At 50.1% G+C, this 23,933-nt stretch overlaps 1 protein-coding gene across 4 annotated transcripts in view; it reads right to left on the bottom strand.

The window, feature by feature from the left end:
• CFAP57 (cilia and flagella associated protein 57) overlaps positions 1-23,933 on the bottom strand; it is a 162,776-nt gene that overhangs the window by 42,872 nt on the left and 95,971 nt on the right. For all 4 annotated transcript variants that reach the window (XM_030571663.1, XM_030571661.1, XM_030571662.1 and 1 more), the window contains 4 exons: positions 6,073-6,246; positions 3,602-3,763; positions 2,918-3,073; positions 1,731-1,824 (listed from right to left, as the gene is read on the bottom strand). In XM_030571663.1, the coding sequence (XP_030427523.1) occupies positions 1,731-1,824; positions 2,918-3,073; positions 3,602-3,763; positions 6,073-6,246 (586 nt within the window). The remainder of the gene's footprint in view (positions 1-1,730; positions 1,825-2,917; positions 3,074-3,601; positions 3,764-6,072; positions 6,247-23,933) is intronic.

Consider the following 23,933-nt stretch of genomic DNA (forward strand, 5'->3'; position numbering starts at 1 on the left):
TCAATAGCAATGAAGCTCTACCTGAGATGATGATAATCAGAGCTGTATGAGCAGTGCTCTTAGTGTTCCTCTACACACCAATTAAACACCTGTGGTTGGTCTGGGTCAGCTGACTCAGGCTGCAAGGCTGTAAAACTGTTGTGTAAAACTGTTTGGGCTCAGGCTGAAGCCTGAGCTCTGGGACTCTGCAAAGTGTGTGTGTCGGCGGGGGGGGTGGTACCATGGGTCTTTTTATTCCAGGGTGGACATACCCTTATAGAGCAAGTGTAGGCACTGGCCTTTCCGGAATAGTTTCCTTCCCCTGCTATGATCTTAACCTAAGTTTCCCTGTAAGCTGCATGAAAGCATGGCCGCACAGCAGGCTATTAAGCACTGTGTATGTGCCTCAGGGAGCCCGCTCGGCTGGGACCTGCTGTGGCTGGAGGAGAGGTACCCCTCCCCCAGCCCCCAACCTAGCTCAGCCCTGAACCTGCCACAACTGAGGGAGGGGCACCCTTCCCCCAGCCCCAACTCAGCCCTGGACCTGCTGTGGCTGGCAGGGGGGTGCCCCTCCCCCAGCTCAAACCCAGCCCTGGACTTGCCACACCTGGGGAAACAGTTGCCCCTCCCCTGGCTCGAACCCAACCCTGACCCAGACCTGCCGCGTCCAGGGGAGGGGTGCCTATCCTGTGGCTCAAGCTCTGGAGCTGCCACAGCAGGGAGAGGTGCCTCTCCTCACAAGCCCAGGTGCTGCTGTGGGGAGACAGAGTTGCGGGGAGTTCTCTCTCCCTGCAGTAGCCTTGGGGCAGCCTGCACTCCAAACCCCTCATCCCTAGTCCCACCTCACAGCCCACATCCCCAGCCGGAGCCCTCATCCCCCAACTTCAACACTGAGCTCCTCATCCCCAGTCCCACCCAAGAGCCCTCACACCCCTGCACTCCAACCCTCTGCCCCAGCCCTGAGCCCCCTCCAACCCCTCTGAACCCTTCAGCCTCACCCCCACCACATGAATTTTGTTATGTGTCACACATCACCTCCATATAGCTGCACATATTTTTCCCACTCATGTGCGGAATGTTTAGAGGGAACACTGATCTTAACTATGACTTTTGGGCCTAGCTACTTCTGTGCTGTGCAGGGTGCACTGCATATTGGTTTCCTCATTGAATGATAGGTAAGATTATGTCATTTTTACATAGTCAGCTTGTAGAGGAGCATAGTCAGCTTGAACAAGCATCACAGTTTCACCCTCTTCTCTTTGTGATGCACTCAGTCCCAAAGCATGAACATATGCTATTGTCCAATGTCACTGCCTTGCTTTTCCCCGTATCTCCAATGCTGCTTTGAATTCCTCCATTTTCCTGGCACTCATTTATATAGATTTCTCTACTCCATTGCTGTAGGACTCTTCTGCCATTTCAGTTTTCCCAAGTGCTACCTAGATGTTCCCCCAACCTTCCTCAGCTGCCTGTCATTCCATATTGCCCCACCTCTCTGGTTCACGCCTGTCCCTTCTTACTTTGCTTTTTTTTTCCAAATTGAAATCACATTTTGGGTGTTACCACAATACAAATCAATTAAAATAATTCTAGATAATGACAGTGATACCCTACTTTCCCTAAGGTTTTGCACAATTTTGCTCATGCATTGTACATTTTTTAAATGGACTTTCCCTCTCCACTTCGTCGTTTGCCATGAGTTCAATGAAGTTCCTTCCATTCTGGCTGTACATATTCTCATGTGTCCTAACCTAGGTCCTGCATCTCCCTGGACTGTTTTTCCATCAGCTCAGACAGCTGCTCCTGGTACTGTAGTTCCTGCTTTTCTTTCTCTGCCTTTAACACCTGGAAAAAACATAAACAGATGAAGTTTTCATCTGAAAACAGCAAACCAACTTCCAAATCCCTCAAGTGCCTGCCTAAGGTGGGGAATAAATCAAAGAAAGAGTGCAATGTGTAGCTCTGCCCTTTCAGTGTGAGACTGCAGGGGTCACAAGATAACAAAGCCTTCGTATTATGTGTTGTAATTGAAATCAATATATTTGAAAATGTAGAAAACATCCAAAAATATTTAAATAAATGTTATCCTATTATTGTTTAACAGTATGATTAATCATGATTTTTGTAATCGCTTGACAGCCCGAGATGAAACTCTTTAGAATGTGCAATGCTGCCTCAGCTCAGTGAGGTTTTGGGAAGAATGTGAGGTGTATTTGTTGATGTAGGTGAAATTCTGTCACTATCTTAGGGAGAAATTTAGGGTGTGTCTTCATGGATACACTGTTTAGGTCAACTATTGTATAAGGCAGATCAGCCATCAATATCTGAATTTCCCCAACTCTTCTAGTAGAAGTTACAGTAAGCAGAAATGCCACTTTCCTGGAAAGGTGTGGCATGGAAGAAAAGGCCATGGACTTAAAGACTGGCCTCATGAGGGTTGGAAGTATCAGCTTCAAGTCCTCCCATAGGGATAGTTTCCTTGATTGACAGGAATACCTTAACTAGGCTTTTCAGGAACCTAATTACCAATGGATGAGAAAAAGTCTATGCCCCTGCACCAGTGGATGATAACAGAGATAGCCACTAGGCGAACCTTGAGAGAACTGAGTGACAGGTTCTTGTATTTCAATTTGAATAAGTAGTCAAATATTTGAGGAATTGAGGAGTGATGAGGTGCCACTGATTTCTGGTACCATCTCTGAGAAAATATCTTCCATTTTGCCAGGTAGGTTTGTCTTGTTGATTCTTTCTGCTATTTATTGTAACTTGACAAGAGCATGCCTGTTCTGTCATTGACATCCACTTACCATGCTGTAAGATGCAGGGATGCCAGATTCAGGTGTAGGCTTTGTCTTTGGCCCCGAGACAGCAAATCTGCAGGTGGTTAGCAATAAGAGAAGAGAGATCTTGCTATTTCCTGCTACAAAGTGAACAATACCTGATTTTTGGTTTTAAGGGACTCCATCTCTTGGATGAATTTTTCAGTTAATTCCTTCATCTTCTCATTGTAGTTCATGTCCTTGAGTCGTAGCTGGTACTCATTTTCCATCTTCAGCTCCTCCACACGAGTCTTCAGTTCTAGCATGACTTGAGTCTGCCATGAAAAAGCCAACAAGATTGCTAAGAGAGAAAGGTTACTTACTAGTAACTACAATTCCTTGAGGGTATTACCTCTGCATATTCTCACTTCTGCAAACAGCACTATGGCACTGAGTTTCCAGAACATTTTTAAATGTTTTGCCCATTGGGAGGTGAATGTACCACTGAAAGAGGAAAAATCTTAATTTTGAAGCTTGACTTTATAAGACGGTAAATAGAAATCCTGCTTCTGCTCTCCCCACTCAAACTACTTTCAAAGTCTGTAATGAGTTGGCCAAGGCATAGGGCCCCTACTCTTCACCCTCACTGAAATGGAAGTTGCCACACACTACTCTTTGCACATCAATATTAATAGCAGTTTGGGTATAGCTTCTCCTTCTGAATTATACTGTGGCCAGTCTACTCAGCTACAGTGTAGTACAGACAGAGCTGGTCACAACATTCTGCAAATGTAGGGGTCATAATGTCTAGACTGGGAATCTGAGGAGAGAGTGTAGGATTTGTATTCTTAACTTGTTCATACCTTCTCTTCCATATCTGTTTTTGTGATCAGCACCTCTTCAGCATATCCCACTTCCTTCTCCCGTTTCAGACCCCGTCCTTCCTTATCATACACTTTCCAGATAAGCAGGCAGCCATCCTCTGAGCCGGTCAGCAGAAATTGGTCATCACATGTTATGGACATCTAAGGAGGGAAGAGACAGCAGAATAAAAAGAGTAGAAATGATATAGGCTAGGGGAAAGATATAGGTTATGTCTACACTAGATTTTTTTCCCTAAGAGTTCCTATCATTATTATGATCAGTGAAGTTGTGATGAGAATGCTAATGTAGCTGAGCTACCAGCTTTTTAACCATCAAGTCTAGACAACAGGATAGCTAGAACACTAACAACTCCTGGGCCCTGTCTATACTAGCACTCCTGTCACCACTGGAGCTGCACAAATATTACTAGACCGTCGGGAAAAAAAATTACAAATCTAGTACAGACAAGATCCTAGGTCAAGGGCCAATTTTCTGACAAAGATACTGTAGCGAGGCGTAGCTGGGCCCCTCTTGCTTCTGCCTCTTCTGTCCTCACAAAACTAATTAGGGACACCTCAGGTTGATGCAATCATCTTTGTATTTTATTTATAGTTCTTTCCCACCAGCAGCTTACTATCTATGTACAGGGTTTTACAGCCAGACTTCACCAGCAACAGAACAGAACAGAACAGAACAGAACCGAACAGAACAGAACAGAACAGAACCGAACCGAACCGAACCGAACCGAACCGAACCGAACCACTAGTCCCTCTCAGCCTCTCATGTTTCTCTTCCCACTTCTGGTTTCCTTCCTCCCAGCCTTTATAGCCCCTTGCTAATTAAGCTCGCAGCTGTTCCTAGTTGCCAAGCAGGCAGGGCTATTCAGCCAGCCCCAATCCATTCCCCTTGATTGGGGCTGGCATGGCAGGGGTTTCGTGCCCAACATTCTGTCACAGATACTTAACACAACTAGCCTCCACAAAGAGTTTTAAAGGGGCAAAGGATTTGGCTTTTTTTTTTTAAAAAAAACAAAAAGAATCTGAAATTTCTCCATCTTTGCACAGGGTGAGGCCCCCTCGCAAGACCCATCCTCTGGATGCCATCCATCAGCTTTACAGTGTTTCCAAAAGGTTGACAAATTGGCAGTTACAATTTCTTTCTCGCAGTTTGTCCAAGCAATGTGTCCTGGGCATGCCAGTTTGGATGGGGAAGATGTGCCATTCTCACTACCCTTTTCAAAGCAAGAAAGGTGGCTTCATTAGGTTCTACTAAAAACTTTACAAATATCCACGGGCGATGCTCAGATGAGATTTTCCAATCCCTTATAACTTTATTTTTATTTTCTTCACCCCAGCCAAACCTAAATAGGAGATTCTTCCTCAGAGAGGATGTGCCATATGCCAAGTTAGGAATTTTTTGTTCAGCCATATTTGAGCACAATTTTTTTTCTTTTAAATGCTGGGAAGGTATTTTTTTCATCCTCTCCCATAACTCAGATATAGGTGAATGGATTCTCCTGAAATTTGCTGAAACAATCTGCCAAAGGGCACAGATACTTCTAGCCCCAGAGCAGAATTTTTGAAGCACTTACATGCATGTGACAGAGGATTATAATGAAACTCAGTATAGCATTATGACAGAAAGGTGAGCTGCACCTGTGATCCTTCTTTCAGTCTCTCTCGGGCACCCTCTCCAAGTCATAGGCCCACTCTCAGGGCTGAACCCCAAAGATCATCCACTTTTGGACTGAATCACTAGCTGCAGCATTCCTTGGTTACCAACTAACTTTACCTCCAACGGGTCCAACTAGTTTTGGCCCCTGCTACAATAATCTCTGAGAGCTGTGATCCAAACTGGTAAAGGCAGTGCCAGAAAACAGCTTGTTCAAAATAGAGTACCATTAATTTAGTCAAAGGAGCATTGCAAGCAGAGATAAGTGGATTAAAAATAACAAAAGCCTGCACATATTTTGTCTTATATAAACTTCGCCTTTACATGCCAGTTTAACTAGGTTCTGCTTAGGTCACGTATACCCAAAGCATTGTGACTGGGTCAGGCAGGATGCCTCAAGCAACTGCTGCCTGTCGGTCAGTCTGATCTTCCCAGTTAGTGAATCTTCCCTCTCAGCTCACGGGCTGCCTTTTATTCCTTCCAAAGATCCCTTGTTTAATATTTCAAAGTTCCTTCTTTTGATCCTGTTTCTTGTCCAAATTGGTTTACGTGTTTCAGTAGTGAGGGGCTGCAGGATTTAGCCCTTATCTACCTTTCAGCCAACAATACCTTAACCAACAAAACCAAGGAGATTTAACATTCATAAAAATTAAAACAAATAATTCTAACATTTTTCACATACAATATGTAGCCTTAACACTAGCAGATGCTATAGAGTAGAAGAAAACAGAGATAAACAAAGAGCAGGGGAGTCCAAATGACTCAGATGTTGATTAAAAAAGAAAAATAAACTCCTTACCTTGGTAACAGGGCCAGCATGGGCCTGATACTCATTGAACTCCTTGTGCACAGGCAGTGGGTATTTCATAGATCGGATGGTCCCCACTGAAGTGCCTGTGAACACCATGCGCCCAGAATGAGACACAACTATTGCAGTATAAGTAACATCAAAAGTAGGCACTTCACGCAGGATCTAAAAAGAAAAGAAAAGAAAGGCAGCACAGACTAAGCTCTATAATACTGCCTAAGTAACATAGTGTATGAGCAGCTGTCACACCATTCGACTTACAGAAAATAATGACAAAATAATGAGAAAAAATCTGCCTAGAGGAACAGAGCCATGAGCAATGATTAGTATTAGGGTGTGAAGAGTTCCCCCCCGGTGCTGCCTGGAACTGGGGTACCACTGAGCCCCTCGACCTACCAGCCTGGGCTTCCACTCATGCTGCAATGCTGTGACAAGCTGCAGACACACTTCCAGTCTCACACTTTCATGAGCACACAGGTAGGGACACACCCAGCTGTAATAACATGCAGACAAGCTTTCTGACCAGCCCCTGCATGGGAAAGCTATACAGCTAGGGCACTTACCGGCTTCCCGGGCACACACCCCGCCGGAGGGTAAACCTAAAATTAAACTGTCTTGCGCTGCACAGAGAACTGTAAAGTGTAAGCTCATAAAATCTGCCCTCTCCCTCAATGTGGAGAGAGAGATGTAACACTTTTCTGCCCCAAGTATGATTTCCACACACTGGTTGTAGACAAAACAAAAACAAGTTTATTAACTACAAAAGATAGATTTTAATTGATTATAAGGGATAGCAAACAGATCAAAGCAAATTACTTAACAAAAAAACAAAAAACACAATCTAAGCTTAATATACTAAAGAGATTGGACATGAGTAGCTAATTTTCACCCTAAATAATGATTAGGGCTCTACCAAATTCAAGGCCATGAAAAACACGTCACAGATCGTGAAATCTGGTCTCCCACCGTGAAATCTGGTCTTTTGTGTGATTTTACCCTATACTAAACAGATTTCATGGGGGAGATCACTGTTTCTCAGATTGGGGGTCCTGACCCAAAAGAGTTGCAAGGACGGTCACAAGGTTATTTTAGGGCGGGGGGGTTGTGGTATTGCCACCCTTACTTCTGTGCTGCTGCCTTCAGAGCTGGCTGGCTAGAGAGTGGCAGCTGCTGACTGAGGGCCCAGCTCTGCACGCAGCAGTGCAGAAGTAAGGATGGCAATACCATACCATGCAGTCCTTACCTCTGCACTGCAGCTGGAGGTGGCTCTGCCTTCAGAGTTGGGCTCCCAGCCAGCAGCCACCATTTTCCAGCTGCCCTGCTCTGAAGGCAGCGCCGCCACCAGCAGCAGTGCAGAAATAAGGGTAGCAATACCATAAGCCCCCTTCAATAACCTTGTGACCCCACCCACAACTTTTTGAGTCAGGATCCCTACAATTACAACACCATGGAATTTCAGATTTAAATATCTGAAATAATGAAATGTGCATTTTAAAAATTTTATGACTGGGAAATTGACCAAAATAGAAGGTGAATTCGGTAGCATTCTAATGATGATTTAAGCCGATTGCAGAGCTTCTTAAAGGGCAAACTGCACTTGCTTGCAGCGTAAAACCCCAGGTATTCCTTTCACAGGCTAGAAACCCCTCTAGTCCGGGTTCAGCCCTTCCCCCAGGTCAGTCCTTCTTCCTCCGGAGTTTTCAGGAGTTTCTGTGCTGGGGAGTCAGTGAAGAACCATGATGATGTCACTCCCTTGCCTTAAATAGCTTTTGCATATGGCAGGAACCCTTTGTCTCCAGGCTTAGCTCCCACCAGGGCCGGCTCCAGGCACCAGTTTAGCAGGCAGGTGCTTGGGGCGGCCACTCTGGAGAGGGGTGGCAGGTCTAGGTATTCGATGGCAATTCGGCGGAGGGTCCCTCGCTCCCACTTGGAGCGAAGGACCTCCCGCTGAATTGCCGCAGATTGAGATCATGATCGTGGCTTTTTTTTTTTGGCTGCTTGGGGCGGCAAAACCCTTGGAGCCACCCCTGGCTCCCATGCCTTTCAGTGGAAAAACATTGGTATTCGAAGATGGAGTCCAGTACCAACTGACTTGATCACATGTCCCTGTAGGGCAAGGGTAGGCAAACTTTTTGGCCTGAGGGCCGCATCGGATTTTGGAAATTGTATGGAGGGCCGGTTAGGGGAGGCTGTGCCTTCCCAAAGAGCCAGGCATTGCCCGCCCCTGCCCCCTGCTTCTCACCCCCTGACAGCATCCCCCCAGGACTCCTGCCCCATCCAACCTCCCCTGTCCCCTGACAGTCCCCTGGGACCCCTGCCCCATCCACCCCCCACCGCTCCCTGTCCCTTGACCACTCCAGAACCCCCGCCCCTGACTGCCCCCCATCACCCAATCCAATCCCCCTCTCCTTCCTGCCCTTCCGGGACCCCTGCCCCATCCAACCACTCCTTCTCCCTGTCCCCTAACTGCCCCCGGAACCCCTCTAACAGCCCCCTACCACCTCATCCAGCCCCTCTCCTTCCTAACTGCTCCTCCGGGACCCCTGACCCCATTCAACCCCCCTGTTCCCTGTCCTCTGACCACCCTGACCCCTATCCACATCCCTACCCCCCGACCAGTTCCCTGAACTCCCCTGCCCTTTATCCAACCCCCCTGCTTCCTGCTCCATTACTGCACTGCCTGAAGCACTGGTGGCTGGCAGCGCTACAGCCGTGACACCCAGAGCACCAGGACAGGTAGCCACGCCACCTGGCTGGAACCAGCCATGCCACCATGCAGAACAGAGCACCAGGTGAGGACCTGGCTCTGCAGCTGCGCTGCCGCAGGAGCTTGCAGCCCCGCCGCCCATAGCATTGCACCGGCGGCACAGTGAGCTGAGGCTGCAGGGGAGGGGGGACAGCAGGGAAGGGGCCGGGGGCTAGCATCCCAGGCCAGGAGCTCAAGGGCCGGGCAGGAGGGTCCTGTGGGCCGGATGTGGCCCACGGGCCGTAGTTTGCCCACCTCTGCTGTAGGGTCACAGCAGCCATAACTCTGATGCTGTTTGTAGCATCCTCAGGAAGGCTCCCCAGTGGGAGATTACCTTCTTCTAAGACCTGTAGTTCTCTCTAAAGGCACTTCCCAGCCAGCTATCTAGATTGATTGCATTCTGTCTAGTGGGTGTTCCCCAGGTGTAAATACATTTGTAATAAATGCATAGACAATATTCCTAACTTCAGATACCAACATGATACATGCATACAAATAGGATAATCATATTCAGCCATATTCAGTAAATCATAACCTTTTTAATGATATCCCACATAAGCTATCTTGCATAAAATACATCATAGTTGTGCCATAATCATATCATAATAATATATCTATGAAGAATATGGGACGTAGTGTCACATACGTTGTCATAAATATCAAGAAAAAGGTAACAACCTTTATGTATGCAGTAAGATGAAATCCCTCTTGGCCAAATGTAAAAAATCATTTACCTGTAAGGGATTAATCAGTTCAATTAACCAAGTTGGCACCTAACCAGAAAAACAAATGGGGAAAAAAATACTTTCAAAACTGGGGCAGGGGAGGGGGGAAGGCTTCGTTTGTGCTTTTTTGTGTGTTCCCTCTTAAAACAAAACAAAAAAAACCAACCCAAGCAGGTAATCCTGCTTCTACTAAAATAATACATCTAAAATTACAAAAATTGTAATAGCAAAAAAAAGTGTTAAATTAATTTTTGTTTTAGCTTGTAAATTTGCCCTGTGCTAAAAGAAAGGTTTATTCCTGTTTTGTATCAGAGGGGTAGCCATGTTAGTCTGGATCTGTAAAAGCAGCAAAGAATCCCGTGGCACCTTACAGACTAACAGACGTCTGTTAGTCTATAAGGTGCTATTCCTGTTTTGTAACTTTAAAGTTAAGCCTAGAGGAAAATCCTGTGTGTTTTAAGTCTTTTTATTACCCTGTAAAATTACCTTCCATCCTAATTTTACAGAGGTTCTTTTTACTTTTTTTTAATAACAAAGTTCTTCTTTTAAGAACCTGATTGTTTTTTAGTGTCCTAAAAACCCAAGGGTCTCATCTGTGCTCACCTTGTTAACTTACTTGGTTGGTATATTATTCTCAAGTCTCTCCAGAAAATGGGGTAAAAGGGCTTGGGGGGATATTTTGCAGGGGATAAGGCTCCAAGTGGCCCCTTCCTAAATGTTTGTTTAAATCACTTGGTGGTGGCAGCAATGCATCCAAGAACAAGAAAAGAAATTTGTGCCTTGAAAAAGGTTTTAACCTAAGCTGGTAAAATATAAGCTTAGGGGGTCTTTCATCCGGGTCTCCACATCTGTACCCCAAAATTCAAAGTGGGGAGGGAACCCTGACATGATGGCAATGCGGTAGGATCATTTTAAACCAGAAGCACAGACCTCAGAATTTTAAAAACATTTTTTCTTTTGGCTGATTGAAAACCAAGGAGGTTTTTTTCTTTAAAGGACACTTCTTTTTTTTTTTAAACTGAGAGCAGCTGGAGTTCTTTTTTTCTTGGCCTGAAGGCAGAGTAGTTAAATTCCTTCAAGGGAATTCACAAGCTGTTTTTTTTCTTCTTTTTTTCTTTCTAGCTCTCGGTTTATGCTAGGTTAAGAGCAGAAAGGCTAGAATAACAAAAAATGAGATCCACACCCCCCCAAATTAGCTAAATTGAAAGCTGAGAAAAGAAAGAAAAACTTAAAAAACAAATGGCCTTAAAGCACTTGAAGTTGAAAAGAAAGGAGGCAAAACACTTGAAGGCAGAGGCAGCCAGGAAGGAGGCTGTCCATAAAATAGCCCTGAAGTTAAAAAACAAAAAAATACAGGCCCAGATTAAGGCCCAAATTTCAGCCCAAAAGCCTAAACTGGCTGTTATGGAGTTAAAAAAACAAAACCCGTCAGCAGCTGGCTCCACTTCCCCAAAAATCCACAAATAGAAGCAACTATATCCACAGTAAAATAAATCCAGTAATATTGCTAAATATTTCATCACCTTTAAAAACTGTGCACCCTCCATGCAATTCCTAAAAATCACAAAATAATCACATTGGTAGCAAAATTAACTGAAAAAGCTCTGAACATATTCAACAAAATGCCTATTAAGAACGCTTTTAACTATGGTAAATTTAAAAATTTGGTTTTAAAACAATTTCAAAATTACACCTAAAACTTACAAAATAAAATTTAAAGCCCTTAAAAGAGGGGCTGGACTAAGTAATGTGGTTTATGTAAACCACGGGTCGGCAACCTTTCAGAAGTAGTGTGCCGAGTCTTCATTTATTCACTCTAATTTAAGGTTTCGTGTGCCAATAATACATTTTAATGTTTTCAGAAGGTCTCTTTCTATAAGTCTATAATATATAACTAAAAAATTGTTGTATGTAAAGTAAATAAGGTTTTAAAAATGTTTAAGAAGCTTCATTTAAAATTAAATTAAAATGTAGAGCCCCCCAGACCTGGGGCCAGGACCTGGGCAATGCGAGTGCCACTGAAAACCAGCTTGCGTGCCACCTTCGGCACCCGTGCCATAGATTGCCTATCCCTGATGTAAACCAAATAAAGAATCTGTTAGATAAATGGGGGTCAAAAAAGGGTTTAACCAGTGTGACAAAGTTCCTCCTCTACCTTGGTGGATCCTGCACTTATCGGTGGATTTGCTCGCCTCACAGATTCACCCTGTGGGTCAGGAAACAGCCCAGAGATCTTCCCCTCTGGTAGAAGCCACAGTCCAGGTCAAGTCCTCCTGTATTTGATCAGGAGTTGGGAGATTTGGGGGGAACCAGGCCCGCCCTCTATTCCAGGTTCCAGCCCAGGGCCCTGTGGACTGCAGCTGTCTAAAGTGCTTCCTGGTACAGTTGCACGACAGCTACAACTCCCTGGGCTACTTCCCCATGACCTCCTCTCAACACCTTCTTTGTCCTCACCACTGGACCTTCCTCCTGATGTCTGATAATGTCTGAGTACTTCTCAGTCCTCCAGCAGTATGCCTACTCACTCTCAGCTTCTTGCACGCCTCTTGCTCTCAGTTCCTCACATGCACATCCTCACCCCTGGCTCCCTGGCTCTCTTTGGCCTGACTGGAGTGAGCCCTTTTATAGCATCAGAGGGGCCTTAATTAGAGTCAGGTGCTTAACAGCCTCACCTGACTCTTAGCAGGCTAATTAGACTCAGGCGTTCTCATTAGCCTGGAACAGCCCCTGCTCTGGTCACTCAGGGGACAGAAAATTGCTTCTTCAGTGGCCAGTATATCTCCCTTCTACTACTCTGCTGTTCCCAACTGGCCTGGGTCTATCACACTAGCTTTAAAAAAAATGTGTAATTTGGTTGTACAGAAGCAGTTCTTAACTATAACCAATAATAATGTAAAACAGTGCTTATGAAATAAAAAAATTAACTCAGCAAAAAGTCTTGCTTCTTATGCTAATCAATACAGGCAGTCCCAAACCACCAAAAAGGCAGGGCAAATCAAAACAAAATGGGTGAAGGTAGCAGAAAAAAACAACCCTGGATGCAGTTTGGGCGAATACCAAAAGGAACACTCTGAAACCACTCTATACCACTGGGGGCAGCCTAAGGCCCCACCTACACCCACCCCCAAAACCCCAAACACCTTATCATCCACCACATCATTCTTCAGCAAACCATCTCGCCCCACTGACCAGTCAGCTGGGCAATGTTTTAAATGTAACAAGCTGGGGCATGTAAAGGCCAACTGCCCCCAAAACCACAACAAATTACAGTTCATTGCACTGGGGTCACACCAAAGGTCCTCAGGCCCATATGCCTCCCAAATACACTCAAAGTGAAGAAAAACTGTAACTGTGGGCGGGAAAAAGGTTATCATGTGAAGGAACACTAAAGCACAGATGTCAGCTATCAACCAATCCTCAGTGAACCTCAAATTCATCAATCCAGAGGCCCAAGTAACAATTCAACCCTTCCAGTCAAACTCTTTTGACTTGTCTACAGCCAAGTTGCCTGTTCAGTACAAGCGCTGATCAGAAATGTAAACGTTTGCAGTCTATAATAATTATCCCATTCCCATGCTGCTGGGGGAAAACTGGGCCCACCATGTAAAGCTAGCCAAGAGGGTGAAAATGGTTACCTGCAGCCAGGCTAATCAAGCCTTCACACCTAGCTCTGTTCCTAAGCCTTCTACAAGGGCCCAGTCTGTGTTACCAAAACCCCAAATTAAGGTGGTAAAACCAAATCCCATGCCATGTCTGCGACAGCAGTAGTGAATCCAGTCCCAAAGACCCAACCAAAACCAGTCCCAAAACCAAAATGGGTGAAGCAACCAGCACCAAAACCATTGCCAGCACTGAATCCAGCACTGGCAGCAGCAGCTAAACCTGCACAAGAGGCTCAGAGGGAGCCTAAAACGCAACATAGTGCACCAGCAAAAAGCAGTTCGCAGTCAGCAAAAACAGCCCCACAACCTACATCACTTCCAAAGAAACCAAGCCCAAGTCCACAATCCAGTAAAAAACTAATGTCTCCAGCATCAAAAAAACAGGGTAACCACTCAGTTGCCACCCCTTACCATCATAAAACAAACGGTGTGGTAAAAGAGCTTAATAAAACTTTGGGGGCCATAATACATACATTCGTAAATATTCACTTCAATAATTAAAACCTAGTGTTGCTCTTTGCCTACAGGACTGTACCACATCCCAGTTTAGGGTTTTCACCATCTAAACTTGTGTATGGCTGCAAGTTTCAGGTGCCATTACAGCTGGTAAAACAGCAATGGGAGGGGTTTACGCCTTCTCCAAAAACTAACATTCTTAACTTTGTAAACAATCTACAAAACACCCTACAAAACTCTTTGGCCCTTGCTTAAAAAAGCCAAAAAAATGCTCAAAAAAAGCAAAAGGCTTGTTATAATAAACATGCCAAAAAGTACCCCATCAAAGTCATAGTCATAAAAACGCTCCAGGCCCACAAAATAAAAGCATCATGAAAAGGGCCATTCATGGTCCAAAGGTGCCTAAAAGCTGTTAACTGTCTCATAGCATCTCCCACTTCAAACATAAAGCCTAAAGTATACCATGTTAATTCTCTAAAGCCCTTTTAGTCCAAAAAAAAGACAGCTACTCACCTTTGTAACTGTTGTTCTTCGAGATGTGTTGCTCATATCCATTCCAGTTAGGCGTGCGCGCCGCGCGTGCACACTCATCGGAAGATTTTTATCCTAGCAACCCCGGTGGGTCAGCTGAGTCGCCCCCTGAAGTGGCGCCGCTATGGAGCCAGATATATACCCCTGCCGACCTAACCGCTCCTCAGTTCCTTCTTGCCAGATACTCTGACAGTGGGGAAGGAGGGCGGGTTTGGAATGGATATGAGCAACACATCTCGAAGAACAACAGTTACAAAGGTGAGTAACCGTCTTTTCTTCTTCGAGTGCTTGCTCATATCCATTCCAGTTAGGTGATTCCCAAGCCTTACCTAGGCGGTGGGGTCGGAGTGAGATGTTGCAGAGTGTAAAACTGCAGAGCCAAAGGCTGCGTCATTCCGAGACTGCTGAACGAGGGCATAGTGAGAAGCGAAGGTATGGACCGAGGACCACATAGTTGCGTGACAAATCTCATGAATGTGTATGTGGGCGAGAAAAGCAGTAGATGAGGCCTGAGCCCTGGTAGAGTGAGCAGTGATGTGGCTCGACAGAACATGAGCCAGGTTGTAACAGGTGCGGATGCACAACGTCACCCAGGAGGAAATCCTCTGCGAGGAGATGGGTAGGCCCTTGATATGCTCAGCCACCGCAACAAAGAGTTGGGGGATCTGCGAATGGTTTTGTTTGCTCGATATAAAAAGCGAGCGCTCTACAGACGTCCAGGGAGTGTAGCTGCTGCTCCCTGCGAGACGAATGTGGCTTTGGGAAGAAGACAGGTAGGAAAATCCCCTGGTTAACATGGAAGGCCGATACCACTTTGGGGAGAAAGGCCGGATGTGGTCGCAACTGCACCTTGTCCCTGTGGAACACAGTATATGGGGGGTCTACCGTTAGGGCCCAAAGTTCGGAGACTCGTCTCGCCGATGTGATGGCCACCAGGAAAGCAGTTTTCCATGAGAGGTAGAGAAGGAAGCAAGTTGCTAACAGCTCGAATGGGGCGGACATGAGTCTGGCAAGAACCAGGTTAAGGTCCCAGGTTGGGGCAGGGCGGCATACCTGGGGGTAGACGCGCTCCAGGTCCTTAAGGAATCTAGACACCATCGGGTGTGAGAATACCGAGCCGCCATTCTCCCCTGGGTGGAAGGTAGAGATGGCCGCCAAATGGACCCTCAAAGATGATACCGCTAGGCCCTGTTGTTTGAGAGACCAGAGGTAATCCAAAACAGTGGGGATGGAGACCTCGGCGGGAAGGAGGTTCTGCTCCACGCACCAGCACGTGAAACGCTTCCACTTGGCCAAATATTTCGGTTTAGTGGACAGCTTCCTCCTACCCAGGAGCACCTGTTGCACTGGGGCAGAGCAATGTAGCTCAGACTGGGTCAGCCACTCAGGAGCCATGCCGCGAGGGGGAGGGACTGAAGGTCCGTGTGACGCAGTTTGCCGCGGTCCTGAGTGATCAGGTCCAGGTGAAGAGGCAGGGGAACAGGGTCGGCTACGGACAAGTCTAGCAGCATGGTGTACCAGTGTTGCCGAGGCCACGCTGGAGCTATCATGATCAAGCGGGTCTTGTCCCTGCGTACTTTCAGTAGGACCCTGTGGACAAGCAGAAATGGTGGAAAGGCGTATAGCAAGTGCGTCGTCCACGGTATAAGGAAGGCGTCCGCCACTGAGCCCGGTGAGAGGCCTTGAAAGGAGCAGAACATCTGGCATTTCCTGTTCCCGCGGGATGCGAAGAGGTCTATCTGCGGAAACCCCCACCTCCGGAAGAGCAAAAGAATAATGTCCAGGCGAAGCGACCACTCGTGGGAAAGGAAGGATCTGCTGAGGCGATCTGCCAGCGTATTCCGAACTCCAGGGAGAAAGGATGCGATGAGGTGTATAGAGTGGGCTATGCAAAAGTCCCAGAGTCGTAAGGCCTCTTGACACAGGGGCGAAGACCTCATGCCGCCTTGCTTGTTTATATAGTGCATGGCCATTGTGTTGTCGGTGAATATTGACACACAACGGCCCTGCAAATGGTGTCAGAACGTCTGGCAAGCGAGGCGAACTGCTCTCAGCTCCCGGACGTTGATATGCAGGGTCAGCTCTTGAGATGACCTAAGGCCCTGGGTGCGTAGATGCCCGAGGTGAGCTCCCCAACCAAGGGATGATGCGTCCGTTGTCAGAGGCACTGAGGGCTGGGGAGGATGGAACAGGAGCCCTGCACACACCATGGAGAGGTCCAGCCACCACTGTAAGGAATCTAGGACGGTCGGGGGAATGGTGACGACCATGTCCATAGCATCCCTGGCTGGTCGGTATTGTGAGTTGAGCCACGATTGGAGGGGCTGGAGGCGCAGTCTGGCATATTTCGTCACAAATGTACAGGCCGCCATGTGGCCCAGGAGAGTGAGGCAAGTGCGTATCGAAGTCAACGGAGCCGCTCGCAGACTCTGGATGATGGCCACCATAGTCTGGAACTGTGGCAGCGGTAGACAAGCTCTGGCAAGATTGGAGTCGAGGGTGGCGCCAATAAATTCTATCCTTTGAGTGGGGATCAGAGTCGATTTTTCCGCATTGATCGTTAAGCCTAGATGTAGGAAAAGGTCCTTGACAATGCGGACATGATGGACGACTCGCGCTTCGGAGTTCCCCTCGGATGAGCCAGTCGTCTAGATATGGAAACACGTGTATTCTACTGTGGCAGAGGTGGGCGGCGACTACAGCCATACATTTGGTGAATACTCTTGGGGCTGGAGAGAGGCTGAATGGGAGGACCGCGAACTGAAAATGTTGGCGACTGACCACGAATCGGAGGAACTTCCTGTGAGGTGGGAAGATGGCTACGTGGAAGTAGGCATCTTTCATGTCGAGGGCGGCATACCAGTCTCCGGGATCCAGGGATACCATACGGAAAAGACGGTTACTCACCTTTGTAACTGTTGTTCTTCGAGATGTGTTGCTCACATCCATTCCAGTTAGGTGTGCGCGCCGCGCGTGCACGTTCGTCGGAAACTTTTTACCCTAGCAACTCCAGTGGGCCAGCAGGTCGCCCCCTAGAGTGGCACCGCCATGGCACCTGATATATACCCCTGCCGGCCCACCCGCTCCTCAGTTCCTTCTTGCCGGCTACTCTGACAGTGGGGAAGGAGGGCGGATGTGGAATGGATGTGAGCAACACATCTCGAAGAACAACAGTTACAAAGGCGAGTAACCGACTTTTCTTCTTTGAGTGATTGCTCACATCCATTCCAGTTAGGTGAATCCCAAGCCATACCTAGGCGGTGGGGTCGGAGTGAGAAGTAGCGGCATGGAGCACTGCAGATCCGAAGGCCGCGTCCTCTCTGGACTGCTGGACCAGGGCATAGTGGGAAGCAAAGGTGTGGACCGATGACCAGGTCGCTGCCCGACAGATTTCCTGGATGGGCACACGGGCGAGGAAAGCCAGCGACGATGCCTGCGCCCTGGTAGAGTGTGCAGTCACATGGCCCGTAGGAACGTGAGCCAAGTCATAGCAGGTCCTGATACAGGACGTTACCCACGAGGATAACCTCTGCGAGGAAATGGGAAGCCCCTTAATGCGGTCTGCTACTGCCACGAAAAGCTGGGGGGATTTGCGGAACGGTTTGGTCCTCTCCACATAAAACGCGAGAGCCCGACGGACATCAAGCGAGTGGAGTTGTTGCTCCCTGCGTGAAGAATGAGGTTTCGGGAAAAAAACTGGGAGGAAGATCTCCTGGTTGACGTGGAAGGCTGAGACCACCTTGGGGAGAAAGGCAGGGTGCGGTCTCAGCTGGGGGGATTTGCGGAATGGTTTGGTCCTCTCCACATAAAACGCGAGAGCCCGACGGACATCAAGCGAGTGGAGTTGTTGCTCCCTGCGTGAAGAATGAGGTTTCGGGAAAAAAACTGGGAGGAAGATCTCCTGGTTGACGTGGAAGGCTGAGACCACCTTGGGGAGAAAGGCAGGGTGCGGTCTCAGCTGCACCTTATCTTTATGGACGACTGTATACGGGGGATCTACCGTGAGCGCCCGGAGTTCCGACACCCGTCTAGCTGAGGTAATAGCTACTAAAAAGGCAGTCTTCCAAGAAAGATAGAGCAGGGAGCAAGTAGCTAACGGCTCAAAGGGGGGCCCCATGAGCCGAGACAACACCAGGTTAAGATCCCAGGTAGGGGCAGGGGGTCGGACGTTAGGGTATAGGCGTTCCAGCCCCTTAAGGAATCTAGTCACCATCGGGTGAGAGACAACGGAGCGGCCATCCCTACTCGGGTGAAAGGTGGAGATAGCCGCCAGGTGGACCCGCAGGGACGATATCGCCAGGCCCTGTTGCTTAAGGGACCAAATATAGTCCAAAATATTGGCCACCGAAACTTCCATCGGGAGGAGACCCTTCTCCACGCACCAACAGGAGAAACGCTTCCACTTGGCCGAGTACGTCGCTCTAGTGGAAGGCTTCCTGCTGCCCAAGAGTACCTCACGTACCGGGGTGGAGCAGCGCAACTCAGAACAGGTCAGCCACGCAGGAGCCACGCTGCTAGGTGCAGCGACTGGAGGTCCGGGTGACAGAGAGTTCCGTGGTCCTGGGTGATCAGGTCCGGGTGAAGGGGCAGGGGAACTGGGTCGGCTATGGCCAGGTCCAGCAACATGGGGTACCAATGTTGCCTGGGCCACGCCGGAGCTACCATGATCACGCGGGTCCTGTCCCTGCGCACCTTCAGAAGGACCCTGTGGACCAACGGGAACGGGGGGAACGCGTAGAACAAGTGGGTCGTCCACGGAATAAGGAAGGCGTCCGCTATAGACCTGGGTTCCCGGCCCTGAAAGGAGCAGAACGCCTGGCATTTCCTGTTCCCCCTGGACGCGAAGAGGTCCATGTGGGGACAACCCCACCTCTGGAAAATCGAGAGGGCGACGTCCGGGCGGAGGGACCATTCGTGCGCGAGGAAGGATCTGCTCAGGCGGTCCGCCAGCGTGTTCCGTACTCCGGGGAAGAAGGAAGCCGTGAGGTGAATGGAGTGGGCTATACAAAAGTCCCAGAGTCGCATCGCCTCGTGACATAGGGGAGAGGATCTGGTGCCACCCTGCTTGTTGATATAGTACATGGTCGTCGTGTTGTCGGTAAATACCGCGACACAACGACCCCGAAGCTGGTGACAGAACGTTTGACAAGCAAGGCGGACCGCTCTCAACTCCCGCATGTTGATGTGTAGCTCCAACTCCTGTGGGGACCACAGGCCCTGTGTCCTCAGGGTTCCCAGGTGGGCCCCCCAGCCGAGATCTGAGGCATCCGTCGTTAGGGACACCGAGGGCTGGGGTGGGTGGAATGGGAGCCCCGCACACACGATGGACTGGTCTAGCCACCAACTGAGAGAATCCAACACCCCCTGGGGGATTGTGATCAGCATGTCTAGTGGCTGCCCTGCCGGTCGGTAATGTGCGATAAGCCAAGACTGGAGGGGCCTCATGCGGAGCCGTGCATACTCGGTCACAAATGTGCAGGCTGCCATATGGCCTAACAGGGTTAAACATGTCCGTATCGATGTCAGGGGGGCTGCCAGCAAGCGCTGAACGATCGCCGACAACGACTGGAACCTCGGCAATGGCAGAAGGGCCCTGGCTACGGTGGAGTCCAGGACGGCCCCAATGAACTCCACCCTCTGCGAGGGGAGCAGGGTGGACTTGTCCACGTTGATCATGAGGCCCAAGGTAGCAAATAGGCCGGTGATCCTGCGGACCTGGCTGCAGACCTGCAGCTCCGACGTGCCCCGAATTAACCAATCGTCAAGGTAAGGGAACACGTGAATGCGACTGCGCCGAAGATGTGCCACAACGACGGCCATGCATTTTGTGAATACCCTCGGAGCCGTAGAAAGGCCAAATGGGAGGACCGCAAATTGGTAGTGAAGGCGGCCGACCATGAACCGAAGGAAACGTCTGTGGTGTGGCCATATAGCAATATGAAAATAAGCGTCCTGCATGTCGAGGGCGGCATACCAATCTCCAGGATCCAGGGATGGGATAATGGTCCCCAGGGATACCATGCGGAACTTCAACTTCACTAGATATTTGTTGAGCTCTTGCAGGTCGAGGATAGGCCTGAGGCCTCCCTTGGCCTTGGGGATCAGAAAGTAGCGGGAATAAAACCCCTTGCCCTTCTCGTTCTCCGGAACCGCCTCTATAGCTCCTTTGTTGAGGAGCGTCTGTACCTCCTGGCAGAGGAATTGCTCGTGAGAGGGGTCCCTGAAGAGGGACGAGGATGGGGGGCGGGAGGGAGGAAATGATACAAACTGCAGACGGTATCCCGTCTGCACCGTGCATAAGACCCAGCGGTCGGATGTTATCCGGGACCATGCCTGGAGGAAAAACGAAAGGCGGTTGGAAAACGGGGGGGAAGGATCCCTGGGGGATACTGGTATTACGCCCTCGGGCGCACCTTCAAAACGAAGGTTTGGGTCCAGGTGGGGCTTTAGAGGAGCTTTGGTTTTGCCCCCCTTGATTGCCCGACGGCCTGCGCCTGCCATTTCTGCCGCGGTGCCTATTAAGGTCCTGCCGCTGGTGGAACTGGGGGTATGGCCGACGCTGCTGCTGTTACTGCGGTCGGAAGGGTCTGCGTTACGTCCCAGGCGTGTGCATACCAAGGGAGCGCATAATGACCCGATTGTCCTTAAGACTTTTCAGTCTGGGGTCTGTCTTCTCCGAGAACAGGCCCTGGCCTTCGAACGGGAGGTCCTGGATGGTGTATTGGAGCTCCGGTGGAAGGCCAGAAACCTGAAGCCAGGAGATGCGGCGCATCGTCACCCCCGAGGCGAGGGTACGGGCAGCCGAGTCTGCAGCGTCCAAGGAGGTCTGCAACGAGGTTCGTGCAACCTTCTTGCCCTCGTCAAGAATCGGCGCAAATTCTTGACGCGCCTCTTGTGGCAGCAGCTCTTTGAACTTATCCGCTGCCACCCAAGAGTTAAATGCGTAGCGGCTAAGAAGGGCTTGTTGATTGGAAACCCTGAGCTGAAGGGCCCCAGCCGAATAAACCTTGCGGCCGAGGAGGTCCATACGCCTGGCCTCCTTGGATTTGGGGGCTGGGGCTTCCTGTCCGTGCCGCTCCCTCTCGTTCACCGACTGTACCACCAGGGAACATGGTGTCGGGTGAATATGGAGGTACTCATAGCCCTTGGAGGGGGCCATGTACTTCCTTTCGACGCCCCGTGCAGTAGGGGGGATGGAGGCCGGTGATTGGCAGATCGTATTGGCGTTGGCCTGGATCGTCCGAATGAAGGGTAGGGCGACCCTGGTGGGAGCATCGGAGGAGAGGATGCTGACGACGGGGTCCTTGATCTCAGAGACCTCCTCAGCTTGCAGGCTCAGATTCTGTGCTACGCGCCTGAGGAGGTCCTGATGTGCCCTGAGATCTAGCGGAGGAGGGCTATTAGAGGAAGTGCCAGCCACCGCCTCATCGGGAGAAGACGATGAGGAGACCCCTGGCAAGAGAGTGTCCAGCGGGGGGTCCGCCTCAGCCCTCGCCTCTGGCTCAGGAGGGAGATCAGGGTCCTGTTGCTTTGACCCGTCCTCCCCGTCCGGGGAGGGAGGGGGGCGAGACAACGACGCCTCCGGTGCCCTGTGCTCTGCCGTTGCAGGCCTAGGAGGAAGCTGTTGGGGGCCCTGGGCTTGATAGTACACCCAGGGTGTCCAGAACCCCCACTGTTGCGGACCCTGGTCCTGTTGCGGAGGGTCTTGAAAAAGCGCCGCTTGTCTGTCAGTGCCCAGCGCGTATACACTGTCTGCCTGCGATGACACCGACGGCTGTCTGGAAGGCCATGGAGGGGCCGACCGCGGCTGGTAAGAGTCTCCGCGTCCTGGCGCCGAAGATGTTCTCGGCGCTGGAGACCGGTACCGGGAGTCATACCGGTGCCGGGATCGGGACCGGGGTCTGTCTTGGACTCAGTGCCGGGATCGGGACCGGTACCGGCCGTTGCCTAAGTGCCGGGATCGGGACCGGGACCTGCCACCGACGCGGTGTCAGGAGGTCGACCGGGACCGGGACCTGCCACCAGCTCGGTGCCGGGAGGTCGACCGGTGCACTGATCGATGGCGGGACTGGCTCCTAGAGTCCCGGTGCCGGTATTGGCGGCTGGAACCAGACCGTGACCGTCTGGAGGCCGATCGGTGCCGCGAGTACGACCGGTACCGCCGAGGGGAGCGGTGCTGGGACTGCGAGCGGCGGCGGGATCTTGAGCGATCATGGTGTCGGGACCTCGACAGCGAGCATGAGTCCCGAGACGGCGCTGTCATCATAGGTTTGCCCCTGGACGCTACCCGCACCGGAGGTACCGGGGGTGGAGGCTGAGTTGACTCAGTCAGGGCAATGAGGTCCCGTGCCGAGGCGAAGGTCTCTGGCGTCGATGGGACCAATAGCTCAACCCCAGATCTTATGGGGGAGCTCGGCGGGACCGGACTCGACGGACCCTCCGGACCCAGAGTCGACGGTGCCGGTAGCACCGCGGCAGATGTCAGTGCTGGGCGCTCCACTCGAGTCTGCCTGGATGGAGTTGCAGACTTCGAGGGTCTTGCTTCTGCACCCGGTGCCGGGGAAGGTCGCTGCCGGGGAGTCTTTCCGGTGCCGGCGCGATCCGGTGCCGGTGTCGAGATGACAGCCTGCGAAGCTGCCGGGTCGAGTGCCGCTTCCATGAGGAGAGTCCTAAGTCTCTGGTCTCTCTCCTTCTTTGTTCTAGGCTTAAAAGCCTTGCAAATGCTGCACTTGTCCGACCTGTGCGATTCCCCCAGGCACTTTAGACATGCGTCGTGAGGGTTGCTGGTCGGCATCGGCTTCTTACAGGCCGCACATTGCTTGAAGCCCGGCGAACCAGGCATGAGCCCGGTGCCGGGAGCCGGGAAGGGCTACGGCCCAAACCGGTTAACAAATATCTACAATATTATTTACACTATTAATTATATAACTAACTACACTTAACTACTAACTATCAACCGTAGAACAAGCAGAGCTAGGGACGTGGAGGACAGCTATGCCGCGCTCCACAGTTCCAACGACCGACACGGCGGTAAGAAGGAACTGAGGAGCGGGTGGGCCGGCAGGGGTATATATCAGGTGCCATGGCGGCGCCACTCTAGGGGGCGACCTGCCGGCCCACTGGAGTTGCTAGGGTAAAAAGTTTCCGATGAACGTGCACGCGCGGCGCGCACACCTAACTGGAATGGATGTGAGCAATCACTCGAAGAAGAACTACAACTTTATCATGTATCTGTTGAGTTCCCGCAGATCGAGGATAGGTCTGAGACGTCCCTTTGCCTTGGGGATTAGGAAGTAGCGGGAGTAAAACCCCTTGCCCCATTTGTGTTCCAGTACCTCCTCTATGGCTCCTTTGGTGAGGAGCATTTGCACCTCCTGGAGGAGGAGTTGCTTGTGAGAGGGGTCCCTGAAGAGGGACGAGGGAGGGAGGTAGAAGGGGGGGCTTGTAATAAATTGGAGGTGGTATCCAAATTCCAGCGTGCGTAAGATCCAGTGATATGACATTAGCTGGGACCACGCAGGGAGGAAAAAGGAAAGATGGTTGGAGAAAGGAGGGGACGGATCCTTTAAAGAAACTGGGACAACACCCTCAGGCACACCTTCAAAAGGAAGGTTTTGGCCCTGAGGAAGGCTTGGAGGTGTCCAGTTTCCTGCTTGTAACCCTTTACAGGTATAAGAGACATTAACCCTTAACACTCTGTTTATGACAGCCCCCTTGGTTGCCCGATTGCCT

The sequence above is a fragment of the Gopherus evgoodei genome, chromosome 8 (genome assembly GCF_007399415.2).
Source record: "Gopherus evgoodei ecotype Sinaloan lineage chromosome 8, rGopEvg1_v1.p, whole genome shotgun sequence".
NCBI lineage: Eukaryota > Metazoa > Chordata > Testudines > Testudinidae > Gopherus > Gopherus evgoodei.